Here is a 15343-nt window from a genome sequence, read left to right on the forward strand (position 1 = left end):
TTTTAATCAGCTGCTTTCAAAGATCAGACCTCACTCTACAGAACTAAAGTATTGTGTGATAGTGAATGAATGTTGAGAGGACTACGGTGTTTGTGTAATTACAGTGATCATGTATTTATAGTGCTCCTCACCTGTGGGCTGGACTGTAGCCTTGTCAGCTGAGAAGCTTTATGACTGGTCCTACCAGTTTGAATCAACAAGTTAATATAATGAGTGAATAATAATGATCATCATGTTAATTCATTTTCAATCATCCTTTATTTGATATGAAATGGTTTGTGGAGACCATTTCATAAATCTACATAGTAAACTTATATACATGGTAAGAGTTATACAAGGTCTCATGGCTTTGTTTTGCACCTCTCTCTAACTTGAACAATCCCCATTTAGAATATCACAAATCCCCCCCCCCCCCATCCACTTGTACTGGGTTTACTGGAGCAACTAAATTTAAGCTTAAATTACACACCAATTATATTCCTCTATCTATGTGAACAGGCACAATGTATTTTGCTTTGTGTGCATTATAATTTAGCTGCTTCACATAGATATTAATAATAACTAACTAGTTTTCTGTAGGTGCCTTAGATTTTTGTGCATTGCTGTATATGTGACAGCATGAGATCATGATGCTCCACCTCTCTCACTCATGAGAGCTACAGACCACAGACGGCACTGACACGACTCCTCACAGGTTAGGTTGGACTGAGTTAAAATAGGTTTTATCCAACTAAAAAGAAATAAAATGACTATTGAGATCTCAAAAGACAAAACTAAATAAAGTCTGTCCCGCACTGTGTTTAAACTCCTTTCCCTGACACTTCTTGTTCCTTTAGCCAGTAGCACCAGCTCTGCCAACCATTTGTGCTTATCCACATGCCTCACAACGCACTCTGCAAACTTAAATCAAAGCTCAAGAAGAGACTCTTTGAGACATAGATGATGAAAGCAAAGACATCTCTGTAAATGCGGTTGGCAGCAGAGTGAGAAAGCTCAGCTGTAGCAGTAATCCACAGGGTGGCAAAGAAATAACCAGCCAGGACATGTTGAGTTGGCAACAAAAGGTGCAACCCTTTGGCAAGACTGGTTCAGTATATCCCATTAAGGCATGTACTTAAAATTCTGCAGTATAACTGGCTGTACACTCATTATACGTTTTAACTTGGATTTCTTTATGGAGCTTTTAAGAATTATAAAGGAAACAGTCCCTAACCCATGTGAGTAACATAACCTGGGTTACAGTCTCAATATTGTATAAGCACATGCAAGATACTTGGGGTCGGTATCTGACTACAAGACCATGATTGGCTGGACATTTTTGCATGGTAGGCAATTTTCAACTATAGAACTGACCAATAACCATTAAAATATAATTCATATAATAAAATTTAAAAGATATGCAAATAATTATAGAAAACTGCTTCTGCTGTTCACAGTTCTGCCCTCACACCGTGATGTAAATCAGAGCAGGTACTTGTTCTTCCAACAGCACTATTCTGATTTTAATTCTCCCAGATTCTCTCTCAGCCCCATTAAAACACAGTCTTGGACACAATGTCCCATAACCTTTTAATTAAACAACCTTGGCTGGATGTGAGCCTGCTAGATGCTACTTAAATCACCTGATAGCAACATGACCATTATGACCAACAAGCCATGTTCTGGTCTGTGTGACTGCCGCTGTTAGCTTCCCTTATACAGCAGTGGCATTGCAGTGGTGTGTATCTCTTATATTATTATGTTGTGTTCTTTATAAGCCTGTTGTGTTTGTCCCTCATATATAGATTGAATATATATATTAGCTGTTTCAGAAATTCCTGTGTCAGATGTTGGATGGTGCTACAGGCAGCATAATGTTCAGCACAGCCTCTGCAGACTCTTCCACGTCTGTCACACATGATCATTGTGAAAATGAACTTTGTATGCATTACAATTTTACTGCTTCACATTGATACTAGTAATAACCTTTGATCAATGTAATTATTAAACTATCAAACAAAAGCTTGTCAGGAGGAAATAAATGAACAGTGTTCTTTAGGTGCCTAAGATTTTTGCACACTACAGTATATGTAACCTGGCCACATGATGCTCTCCTCTCTCATTCCTGTGAGATGCAGACCAAAGTCAGCACCAGCAGTACTCCTCACACTGTGTACTGTATGGCTGACATGGGACAGTGAGTCCAGCTGTAGGCAGAATACGTTCAGCTGACGGGGGACAGTGAATCCAGCAAATTATGAATGTTGCGCATATTCTGCCCAGAGTAAAAAAACTCCGCTCCAGTTATGTTGAGAATTACTGCAGTAAAAAATCGGGTCAAGTCCTGGTTTAGGCCTGACAGTTGGATTTGGGGTGATAACCTGAAGTCAGACTGACAGAAATATTTATCATGGTACAGAAGGAGTTCCAGACTCTCGAGATGAACTGAGTAACCCCGATCAGACATATTGTCCTCTCCTATGTCAAAAAAGTGAAACTAATTGTGGAAAAGAGCTTCAGCTCTCTCCATAGCCTTGTGAAATGCATAGATGTGTTACAAAATCCATGGCTGGGGTGATTGGGAATCAGGAGCGGTTCCAACAATCCAACCGGTAGCTGGCGAGGGGTTTTGCTCTGAGCACAATCATCATACTGATTAACAATATTTAAAACATCTTGGGATATGCTAGGCCACCAGTACTTGTTCCTTACTATTGCTAGTGTACAGTGAACACCAGCATTCCTGAACTGCACAAGGTTTGTGTCCACTGGAGAAGGGGAGGGCAGTGCCTTGTAAAGCTTACCCTGAGGGCAGTCATTGGAGGTGGATCAGAAGTTGAAACGAATAAAATACAGAGTGCATCTAGCTTGACTAGAGTTCAATCATTTCACTGCCTTAATGCATTCCAAATTCTTATGGCCAGTAGGAATCTGGAGTGAGTGAAGAGTATCTTTCCTCCAGCCAGTGCATCCACTCTTCTAACGCAGACTTTATGACCTGTAATACTCTGTTCCCTATACTGTAATTTATCTCTGCAGGCAAAGTTTGTGGGAAAAGAAAGTGCAGGGATATAACTTGGCAGGTGTACCATGGTGCTGTGCCTGTTTTGGATGCCTCGACTTCCACTACAAAAGGTAAGGAGGGATTGGGATGTGTCAGAACGGGTGCTGTAGTGAACCTTCTGTTTAATTCCATAAAAGCATCCTGTGCCTCTTTGGTCCAAATAAGGGCTCTGCAGTTCCTTTACAGAACAAGAACGAGGCCAGTCAGTTACTGCTGACACTTTAGAGGTATCCATGGTGACCACCCCCCCCCCCCCCCCCCCAAGAGCCTATGACGTAGCTTAACAAGTGTATTTCTTTTGGAAATCACATTTGTCCAATTTCACATACAGCTTATGTTCATGAAACCCGAGCAAAACTGCTCTGACGTGCCCCTCTATTTTGTGTGAATAGTATAAAATTGTAACATGGGGCAGTTAGGAGGTGGATGCATGTGCAGAGAAGAGTGGGATTTATGAGGGGCAAATCCAGACTCACAGTCATTGTAACTGTGCAGGGACCGTGAGCCGGGAATACACGATTAGCAAACAAACAAAAGCACACGATGGCAAACAAGAGATGCAAGCCATAGCAAAGAGTCTAGGAATCACATAGAGGTTAGATGTTACGCATGGTCACCCTCCTGGCATCCCTGTTTCCATGGTTTTCCTGTCATGTTGCTGTTTTCCTTTACATCCTTGTATTTCCATTTCTTGGTTTCATCTTCTCCACCCCAGCCCCCTTGTCTGTATTTCCACGCCTGTTATTACTTTCACATGTGTCTGGTTTAGAGTTAATTAGTTCATATATTTAAACCTTGTCTGGTTCCCTGTGTCTCGGCTGTTCATTGTATGCAAGTAGGTTCATCGTTTACCCAAGTCTAACCGCTGTATGTATTCCGTGTATGTAATGTCATGTTTATTTATTCTAGCCTTTGTTTATTCAAGCCCCCGTGTGTTTCGTTTTATACGCTGTTTGTGTTTATTAGTTGTTTGTGTATCCTAGCCTTGTTCTTGTCATGAATCCTCTTACTCTCCGCATCACTATACTGACCCTGCACTACCCTAATGGCCATTACTCTGGATTTACTCCTAATAAAGCTCGTTCTTCTCCGCACTTGCGTTAGCCTCCTTACCGCTCTACGTTACAGAATGAAAAACCGAGACACAGAGATCCAGACGGGGTTTAAATATATTAACTAATTAAACCAGACACAGGTGAACGTAATAACAGGTGTGGAAAACCAGACGAGGAGAAAACGAAACTAAGGAACGGACCTACCAGGAAGTAAAGGAAAACAGACATGACATGGAAACCATGGACATGACATGGAAACAGGGACGCCAGGAGGGTGGCCATCCATGACACTAGGATAAACAAAGGTTAGAATAAAAACAAGGCTAGGAAACATGAAAGCATGGATTAACACACAGAGGCTTTGATTTACATTCAGTATATACAGTATATCACATACAGGCTAGGAATTACAATAACCAGACAGAAACACAGGGAACAAGACAATGTTTACATACATGAACTAATAAGAGTTAAACAAGACACAGGTGCAAATAATAAGAGGTGAAGAAACTAAGGAACGGAACCACAATAAGGAAGTAAAGCAAACAATAACACAAGACAGGGAAACCATGACAATAATGACACTATAAGGGGCCAACCGTGACAAAAATACCAATGTTGACCACTACCCATTTATTTAACATCTCTGAAGACTTCACTGACAAAGGACTGGAAAACTGAAGCAGTATTTACCAAGCTGTAAGACATAACCAAGAGTTCATAGTGGTCCCTCACAGTAATAAAAACGGTCTTCCACTCATCACCCTCTCTGATACATATCAGGTTATAACCATAATTTAGTAAATGCTGTTGGCTGGTGAAGCTGTTCCAGAACTGAGGGGACTAGTAGAAGCGTGTAGTGATTATTCAGTATAATAACATTTAATCCACAATAATCTATACACTGCGTTAACCCCTGTCATTTTTCTTCTTCACAAAAAACAAACAAACAAACAAACAAAAAAATACAAATGTTGAGGGCTGTTTGTAGCTGAGCTTTAGTGATTCTGTGATGTATTCCTCCATGTCAGCTGATTCAGGGAAAAAAAATAAATGACTCTTGAGGGGTGTGGTGTCTGGCAGGTTGGTAAGGTGGTAACTGAGCTGTTTAGGATTTACTAAAAACATTGGTAAATCAGTGTGTTCACCAGCAACAGTAAAAATAGAGGGTGTGTCGCGACTCTTGGTCTTTGTGGTGAGACAGGTTGTTGCCAAACAATGACAGCAACAGGTTGTAAAATCCCACTAGGTCAACAGTTTCTGAAATACTCTGACCAGCCCATGTAGCACCAACTATCATGCCATGTTCAGAGTCACTTAAATCAGCTTTGTTCCCCATTCTGATGCTCAATTTAAAGTTCAGCAGGTTGTCTTGATGCCTAGATGCACTGGGTTGCTGCCATGTGACTGGATGATTAGATGATTAGATATTTGCATTTTTGAGCAGTTAATGTGCCTGTTATGGCCCTATTACCTACCCCTCTCATGAGCATATATATATAAAACTGTATCAACTTGAACCTCCTAATGGAGAAGCTTTACATGTCCGCTGTCTTAAAAACTCAAACCTCATATTTAAGAAGCATTACAACTAACCACTCGAAGGCCCTGTGCATAAAGTTCACGTATACTTATAAGGCTCTATCTAAGAACCTAGCCAGACAGCAAAGTCCTAACTCATAAGGCCCTATTCAAACTCAACACCCTATATCAAAGAGAGCCTAAAACTGACAGTGATTGGACAAACTCAGAGCTGTGTCTACCGTGGCACGCATGGTGACTACTGACTAAGACACTACGGGGCACCAACACATAAGTGACAAAGGTTTCCCATTGTTCAATCAGCGCGTCTATGAGTTATCTGTGCGGCTCACTGGTTTCCTTATAGTACATCCTCGATAACCTGTAAAACAAATCTTAAATCACCACAGCATGAAGAACAAACTTGTAATGTCACAAGGGCGTAACAGTATGAAAACTGATTTGTCCCAGCATGGGTGCCGCTTGTATTAAATATTCAAAAGCACAAGGATGTCTGATTTTTAAAGGTTGTTAAATCCCCCCCCACCCACCCACACACAAAATCCCATATAGTAGTCCCATATCTACTCAGTACAGTACAGGCAAACAGGGAAATGTCTTTATCTTCAAGGAAATTTGCACCAAACACTAAACCAGCCTCTTTCTTGTCAAGCTACAGGTCACAAGGAACACAAGTGAAATATGGTAGTTCACACTGAACACATTGCTGACTGCAACTCTTCCTCTGATTGGCTAGTACTCATTGCCTTCATTGTTTAGGTTGGATAGATTTAGACATGAAGGGGTGAGGTGGTGTGTAACTGTCAGAGTCAGAGCCAATCAGAGTAGGGGCGGGTCTTTGTGCAATACAGTGGGTGCAGGTGGAGGGAGTGAGAGTTGCTGGACCCGACAGGACATGTCATGTGATTCACTTGAATTTAGATAAAGACTGTGATTGTATTAATCATAGTCATTTTTCAACACTTTTAACCTAGGGATAAAAATGTGTCTTATTTGTCAATAAAATGTGAAAACAATAAAATAATAAAAAAAATACATTTCAAATACACAAACTGTCCATCAAAATACAAATTTCAGCATGATCAAAAATAATTAAGTACATATTTTAAAAACATTTAATTGAAATAATGCCCATCTATGGGATTGAAAGAACTTTTTAAGAGTTAAGATGTAAATCACTGAAGCTTTCTCTCGACTATCTTGGCCCTACTCTCTTTGCAGCTTCCCACCGTAGATAGCAGGGAAACTTGGCCATGAACATCATAAGGGGTCTATGGGAGACTGCTGTGTGTGGTGGTAGTAGATACACTACACAGATCACACAAACTCATGGAACACCCACCTGGTGTCCTTAATGATGGGATCTGTTGTTAGCTGTCAGATGAATGCAATGATCTCTCGCATCCCTTTTTTTCGCATAAACTGAATATTTCTCTTTCCTGTCCACATGTGAGTGAAGAAAGTCTTGTACAAAAACACTCCCCCTAGTGGTTTCACTGATGAACTGCTCTTTCTCCTGTAGACCCTCTATGGTTAGTTCATAGAACATCACTTACCTCAATCACCCCATTCTCCCTCTTAATGATGGGATTTGTCTGTCAAAGGCATTAATTTTCATTCAGCCATACAGCTGATCATAATTAAGCCATTTATCAATGCTGTTCAGATGACAGCTTCACATGCATTTAAGGCAATACGGACGAGTTTCATATAGTACTCTGTATGTTCATAGCACAAGGTTTATAGCAGTGTATATCTTCAGAGCAGGAGGTTCATAGCAGTGCGTATGTTCAGAGCAGTGTGTATATTCAGAACAGTTATAAAAAGATGGGAGGGTAATGCAATTATTTATTCTTGTAAGCATTTTGTTACATTCATATAATTAAATAATAATATTGATCCCAATAAAAACATTTTTCAAGTGATAATTTAACCCATAATCTTTCAAGAAGTAATACAAAACATTCATTATATTTATAAAGAAGATCCCAGGAATAATCACAGTGTTATTGTACTCATTAAGGGCTAATAACTGTAATGAACTGTACTGATGAAGGGGTAATAACTACAGTGCAGTCTACATGTCAAAGATATGTTAGCTACTTCAGATTTCCACATGTAAGATTAAAACATATTGGTATGCATATATAGAAGATATATTAGCTGTTTCAGAAATGCCCATGTAAGAGTAAAATATATTTGAATGTATATGAACCAGATATATATTAGCTGTTTCAGAAATCCCCATGTAAGATTAAACTAACTAAAACTTCATATGGACTCAGTTATTGTGGTCCTCTATGTGCCACCATTACTACTTTTAGTGTTTTAACTTTCTAAAATCACTACTGTTGAAAAAATATCCTAACTGTTTCTATCAGTGTTAAAGGAGTTTAGTCATTTGAAAGCAATTTGAAGTTTAGTGCTTTAAAATGTGTTTGTGTTTCACACTAACCATCTAATTCTTACTGATCTGTTTTTTTCACTTCTTCCCAAAATGCTTCGATATTCTGTTTGGCCAGTTTTTCAACATCTTTATTTTCTCCCCTGTAGAAAAGCATGACCTTGGTTTCAGAAAATTTCTCAGGCAGGAGGTATGAGACCTGTAAAAACATGAAACAATTCACACATCACACAGTTAAATTAAAAAGTTGAAACAATTCACAAGTCCCTGTTAAAAAACAAAGTTGTATTTAAATCAGTCAGAAATGTCCTGCAGTGCTGCTATTGTCCATGTAAGTAAACTCCAGGACATGCACATACATGTAGACCTGCTTGTATACACTTTAGTATGTGCAGTTTTTTGGATGTCAGCTACCTCTAATATTACAAAATTTGTATCACACAAGTGGAATAACAGATAACTATCAAATAAAACAGCTTCTGAATCTAGTACCTCATCTTTGGACAGTGTGATTGGTTTGTGTGGATCATCTTTGGTGTAGAATCGCAGAGAATCAACTGGGTTCTTGTCTTTCATCCCATAATTGAATTTTGCAAGCTGTAATGATGGAGACAATTATTTCAGTAACAATTATAGATTAAAAGTGTACAAGTACATGTATGACTAAGTGAACTGCTCTAGACAAATACTAGACAAATATTTTGTTTTAATTTTTTCTTTTTTCAAATGCACATTTTCTCTTTACATTTACAGCATATAGCTGTCATTTATGCAAAGCAACTTACAATTATGACTGAACACAACTTGAGCAATTGAGGGTTAAGGGCCTTTGTCTCAGCTGGTCCCTCCTAGCTTCCATGTTCCAAGGTTTCCCTGTCATATGTATTATTTTGGTTCCATTCCGTAGCTTTGTATTCTCCACCACTCATTTGGTTTTCCACACCTTTTCCTTGTTTCTAGTCTTATGTTCATGTATTTAAACCCTGTCTTATTCCCTGTGTCTTTGCTGTTCACTGGTTGTATGGATGGATGTTTGAATGACCTTTATTTATGTATTTGAAAGCCCATATCCATAAGTTTGCATTCCATACCTTTTGTGTTTATCCTAGCCTCTATTATAGCCTGCTTCACTTGTTTGGCCTCGTGTGGTGTGTGTTTTTTTTTTTTTTTTTTTTATCATGTATCCTCGTACTCTTAGTATTGGCTCAATGACCCTGGACTACTCTGACGAATCTGAATTTGGATTTGCCTCTAATAAATCTTGCTCTTCTCCGCACTTGTATTCGCCTCCTTACCGCTCACCGTTACAGCCTTGATCAGGTACCCAACAGTGGCAACCTGGTGCTGATCAGTCTTGACCTGATTACTAGTCACGTACCTCTGAGCTTGATTATCTGATTATCTTTTGAATTGAATATTTGTTAAGATAAAGACAATGCAGATTACAAGCCAAGTGTATTTCAGGAGTTAGAAGACTATAAGAAGCTTTAGTATTTTAATAGTTAAAATTTGGTTCTGTGCTGCACAGCCAAACTGAAGCTCCACCAATGAAAAATCATGTCTGCTACACTGCAAATGTATATTTCACGGACTGCTCCTCCCCTCATAAGTTACATGGTACAGCCCGCCGCGTGCAGGCAGATTCACAAATGTACTGTGTCTCTGTTTTTGTAACCACACGATTGCACGATTGCACACACGAGTATAGGGTTAAATGTTAAAGTCTTGTGTGTCTATTTAAACTCCTGTCTGTGTGTGCTCCCTTTGTTGGTCATTGTCACTAGCTATGTGTCTTTGTGAGTCATTAATGTAAACAGTAGCTGTAGCACGTAACGTCTGTGTTTGTTTCTACCTTTCGTATTTAAGTGTATATCGTTAGTGTTAAATGTTTAATAATGTTCACCTGTGTAGTTGTATGTCAGTGTCTCTTGTGTTGTCCATGTTTAATGCTAATAAATGTCTTGCACGAACGAGGAATTCTGCGCGCCTTGCCCCGCACCCTGCGGCACTCGAGCCAGCAGCGTTACAGTATACAATATTTCCCTGTACTGCACTGTTGGTGTTTATAGTATTTTTCTGTACTTACCTTGACTATAAAGTCTTCTGCAGAGAGCTGATGGTCACTAGGTTGTCTCTTGATTGTGTCCACCCAGGTTTTCAGCTTTTTCTGTTGGTGGGGAGTTATAATGTACTGAAGTACAGTATGAAGTACAGATTTTGAAACCAAAGCTCTAGACTCTGGGTTATCTGTGTAAGTACTTGTCTACTATTTTATTACAACTTGCAGATCACCTTCTTCTCATCAGTTGCTTGAACTTGCATGTTTGGTGGTAAAATAAGTAATACATTTTTTTCCCACTTCTGTGCTCTCATTAACATGCCATTCCTATAAGCATAAAGAACATAATCCCTATCTAGTAAAAAGGTGCATGACTAACCTCCAACTTTTTATTATCATTCAGTGGTTTCACTTTGTCAGGCTCAAATGTTCTCCCATCAATGTACCTGTACAATCTGCGCATTTCAATTCTCTCAATTATTTCCTGTGCTGTTTTCAGCTTGTCGTCTGAACTCCATCGGATCTGATGAAGAATGTCATCTGTAGATCATAAGGGAGGAAAAAAAACTAAATAAAAGTTTTCTACTAAAACCACTGTTTCTTGAGTTTATTTTCTTGAGTGATATATGAATATCTTCATATCAGAGCTTTAGAAAATCAATCATGATTCCTTGGATATATGCATTGATAGCTGAAGTTTATTCATCAGCCATTACTTAATATATCTCACTTCAAGTTGTGATTATTGTGACTGCTATTTATGTAATATGCATTATTTTATGTATGCCTGCTAAAGCACAGTCTATTTTTTACAGAGACAGAGGGAAAACCTGTGAGTTGCAGGTAGGTTTTGGGATCTCCTGCTGCTTCAGAAATGGCGAGGTTTTTTCCCCCCAGTTTAATGTGTTTATTAGCCTCTTTGAGTGCATCAAATATCCTGAGAATAACAACAACAACAAAGATCACAGTAAAAAGAGACTAAAAAAAAGAGAGAAATCACAAAAAAAACTTGCCTCTCTCTCTAACATAATCAAAGTTCAAAAATACTGAAAAGGAAATGAAAACCTACTCTTCTGGTTTAGAACTTTCCAAACATACAAATATACAGCACATTGTTTAGTTGCACAGAAGCTCTGATTTTAGGACAGAAATCAATCTGTGATCTGAGAACGATGAGAGCAGGAGGCAGAGTCTTGATTCCCATGCAAACCAAGGCAGACCCATTATGCCTAGGATACACACACTAAATAGTGCATGTCACAGGATGTAACAACCCCACATGGAAAGTATGATATGGTTTTATAGAATCAGGATTAATTTACATGATTTCAACTGCCCATTTAACCTTGTGCTGGTAGGCAGTGTGGTGAAGCAGGTTCCGAACATGAAAGAGCTCGTACATGTTTAATGCTTCCTGATGGAGAGAAAAAAAAAAAACTCAGAATGGTGATTGGACGTCGTTCTAAAACAAACACTTCCCTGTTTATGCGATCACCTTGTCTCTCATGCAGATGTGCTCGGCTCCATCATCATTAGTGCAAACCCGTGCAAACACCATGTAACGTTCGTGGGAGAAGTTGGATGTCATACCCAGATGGTGACAGTCTCTGGATAAAGGATAAATGTAGTATGTGTCATAAAATAGAATTCAGTCTTCAACTGAATCTTGGAGAGATTAAAGACAAGTTTACAGTTCATAAAAACTCACCGACTGAAATAATCCATTTTGTCCACATCAATGCCAGTTTTGGCATTGTTCACAATCTCATACAGGAAAGACTTGTGCTGTGAACAATTACATTAGTACCATTATTCCCATGCCACATCAACACGGTATTAATGCTCTGAAGTGTTGGTCTATGGTCACTAGGACAGTGAAGCACCTTTTCTGGCTTACATTAAGAAAGAGTTTACACCATTTTGTGCATTCAAATCCAGCTGTCTTAAATGCACTTCATTTATATTCCTACAAGGCTCTACATGGTCTAAAGCAGAGTGTTATTTGAGTCCATACCTCAGAGTCTGTCTTGTCATGGAGCAGCTCCTTAATGGTTTTAATATGCTCAGATTTCAATTCATAATTTCCTGCTGCCTTAGTGCATTTGTCTTTTAACAGGTCATCAAGCTGTTTGATTTCTTCATTTACATTCTGTCCCAATTAAAAAGGTTTGGAGGTGAAATTTCCAATAAAAGGTATAATTTATTATCTTTTTTGTTATTGTTTACAATCTCACTCATGAAGGAATTGCTCATAAATGCACCTCATTTCTTTTCCTATAATGTTCTAGGTCGACTGTTCCAAAGCAGAGTGTCATGAATACATACCTCAGGATCTTTCTTGCCACGGATCAGCTTCTTGATGATTTCAATGTGACGAGATTCAATTTTATATTCTGTCATTGCTTCCCTGTATATCAGTTCTTCAAACACTTTGATGTTTTCCTTTTCATGATATCCCAAAGGGAATACAACGTTTTGGAGATGAAATTAAAATAAAAGGTATTATTTATTATCATTTTTGTTATTGTTGGAGAAATTTGGCTGTGTACTTCAAAACAATGACATTACTCTCATTATCCACATGCTATACCAACATATTTTAATGTATGAAGTGTTGAACTATGGTTAATAGCTGCTGAAGACTGAAGAGGAACTGTACCCCATTATTATGTCATTGGAAAATACAGAGAATAGGTCCTTCAGACTGGCTATTTGCTTAGCAAGGAGTGATCAAATTATAAAGTACATCCCTTTGAACCTTGAGTTTCTCTAACTAAACAATGATGAATGACTTTAAGATCCCTTGGAAAACAATAGCATTTGTTTTTTTGTTTTTTGTTTTTGTAAGAATACCCATCCATCAGCTATAACTGCCTGATTATATGAGATATACATAAGCAAACACAAAGGAAACTGTATTTTTGTGCACTGCATTAGCCAACCAAACTGTCCAATCACCAGCACAACAGGTAAACATTATGCCTTTTAACATTTTGGAATGTATTAAAACAGAAAGACATGATCTTCTAGGACAGTATATCACCTTTTCTGACTAAGAAAAAGTTTGTCATCTTATGCATTCAAATTCTGTTTGTCTTAAATACAATTTTCCTATAAGGTTCTACATGTTCTGGTATACAGCAGAGTTTAATACGAGTGCATACCTCACAATCTATCTCATCACAGATCAGCTTCTTGATGAATTCGATGTGATGGGATTTAATTTTATATTCCATTGTTCTCTCCTTGCTTATCAGTTCTTCAAACTCTTTGATCCTTTTCTTTTCATGATATTCCAAAGAGAAAACAAAGGTTTGGAGGTGAAATTTCCAATAAGCAGTATTATTAATTATCTTGTTTGTTATTGTTCAAAACTCATACATGAAGAAATTGGACGCGTCTTAAATGTACCTCATTTATTTTCCTATAATGATCTATGTTGTATGGTATAAATCAGAGTGTCATATGAATACATACTTCAGGATCTGTCTTGCCACGGATGAGCTTCTTGATGTTTTCAAATTGTTGGGATGTAATTTTGTATTCTTTATTTATCAGTTCTTCAAACGTTTTGACCCTTTGCTTTTCATGATATTCCAAAGGGAAAGAAAAGGTTTGGGAATGAAATTTCCAGTAAAAACTATTAATTCTTATCATTTTTGTTATTGTTCACAATCTCTCTAAAAAAGTTCTACGTGGTCTAGTATAAAGCAGAGTGTCATGTGAGTCCATACCTCAGAAGCTGTTAAGCCACGGATCAGGTCCTTGATGAATTTTATATCCTGGGGTTTAATTTTGTATTCTTCCATTTCCTTATCAACTTCTTCGTCTTTCATCAGGTCTTCAAACATTGTGATTCCTTGCTCTTCATGCTGTCTCAATGGAAAACAAAGGTTTGAAGGTGAAAATGTCCAATATTATGACTATTTTTATATTTTTATAGTTTGTTTTAGTTGAAAACAGGATTATACATAAATAATGTTGAGAAAAAAGTTCAGAAAAGCAGATAATAAGAATAAACAACAACAAAAAACAACAATGGAATAATTTTGAGATGTAGTGAGATGTATTTTTTTTCCAAATAAACAAATAAAAAAATACATTGAATACTAAAATACTAATAACACTTATTTAGGTTTATGAGAAAGTTAACATTAAATACAAGTGGTAATGTTGTACCTTCCAGTTTGGATCCTTTTTCTTCATAAATTCCTCAAATAAATGAGAGAATGGCCCATGGCCTTAAATCAGAAATACACTATCAGTCTGGATTAAGTGTAATAAATGTTAATTGAACTAATCACAATTTGCTTCAAACATCAAACAATATCCACACATATAAACTTAACTCCCCACCTACTTTATTCTATGTATTCTATATTATGTTTGTACAATACACCAGTACCGTTACCAGTACCAGTGAGACTCTGCTTGACATATATGCACTCACAGTTTAATTACACATACACATATATATTTATTATTTCTGTACATATACATAATGTAAGCAGAGTCTCACTAGTACTGGTAATGGTCAAACACTAATAGTCAATAATATTTTACCCAGGTCATGACACAATCCTGCAATCTGCACACAGAGTTCCTCTTTCTCCTCTTTCTCTTTCTCTTCATTTGTTCTTTCTTTCTTTTGGGAATCATGCAGATTTTTTACAAGCTTCCCTGCTAAATGTGCCACACTGATAATAAGAATTAGATTAATTATCATTGTTATCATACTGTTATTGGTAGCTAATGTCATAATTCCCAATAAAGTGTTTCAAAGTATAAAGTAATTGTACCCAATGGAGTGTTCAAAGCGATTGTGGGAAGCCCCTGGAAAGACATAATAACCTCCTCCAAGTTGTTTGATGTTTCTTAAGCGCTGAAAGTGTGGAGTATCGATAATCTTCACCAGCAGAGGATGCAATTGAATGTTGCCATGGATAGGGTCATTGAAGACCTTGAAGATCTGCATGACACACACAAACACACAACACACACACACACACACACACACGCACACACACAAACACACATGCACATTGCTTAAAAATAATTAGCTAACTGCAAATGACAGATCTCCCTTTTAGTTAATATAGTGTGGTCCACATTATCTTACCTTAGTGCTGTCTTTCTTGTTCTGTTCTGCCATTTTTAATCAGCTGCTTTCAAAGATCAGACCTCACTCTACAGAACTAAAGTATTGTGTGATAGTGACTGAATGTTGTGAAGGATTACAA

General features: G+C 37.8%; 1 protein-coding gene across 1 annotated transcript; it reads right to left on the bottom strand.

The window, feature by feature from the left end:
- Positions 1-8105: 8105 nt before the first annotated feature.
- LOC118241301 (deoxynucleoside triphosphate triphosphohydrolase SAMHD1-like) lies at positions 8106-15078 on the bottom strand. Its single transcript, XM_035525949.1, has 14 exons — positions 14903-15078; positions 14667-14800; positions 14283-14344; positions 13838-13975; positions 12429-12545; positions 12118-12252; positions 11812-11888; positions 11599-11710; positions 11426-11517; positions 10934-11040; positions 10483-10643; positions 10131-10211; positions 8537-8641; positions 8106-8243 (listed from the first exon to the last, which is right to left on the bottom strand). The coding sequence occupies exons 1-14, from the start codon at positions 15076-15078 to the stop codon at positions 8106-8108; spliced, it is 1635 nt and encodes a 544-aa protein (XP_035381842.1).
- Between the last annotated feature and the right edge of the window lie 265 nt (positions 15079-15343).

The sequence above is a fragment of the Electrophorus electricus genome, chromosome 5 (assembly GCF_013358815.1).
Source record: "Electrophorus electricus isolate fEleEle1 chromosome 5, fEleEle1.pri, whole genome shotgun sequence".
Lineage (NCBI taxonomy): Eukaryota > Metazoa > Chordata > Actinopteri > Gymnotiformes > Gymnotidae > Electrophorus > Electrophorus electricus.

Bases quoted from the DNA above. Each gene is read 5' to 3' on its own strand.
- LOC118241301 (XM_035525949.1), bottom strand. From the start codon at position 15,078: ATGCAGATCTTCAAGGTCTTCAATGACCCTATCCATGGCAACATTCAA. The intron at 11,711-11,811 runs GTGAGTTTTTAT...TCCTTTATCCAG, and splicing joins AAAATGGATTATTTCAGTCG to AGACTGTCACCATCTGGGTA. The intron at 11,041-11,425 runs GTAAATTAATCC...TGTTATTCTCAG, and splicing joins AAATGGGCAGTTGAAATCAT to GATATTTGATGCACTCAAAG.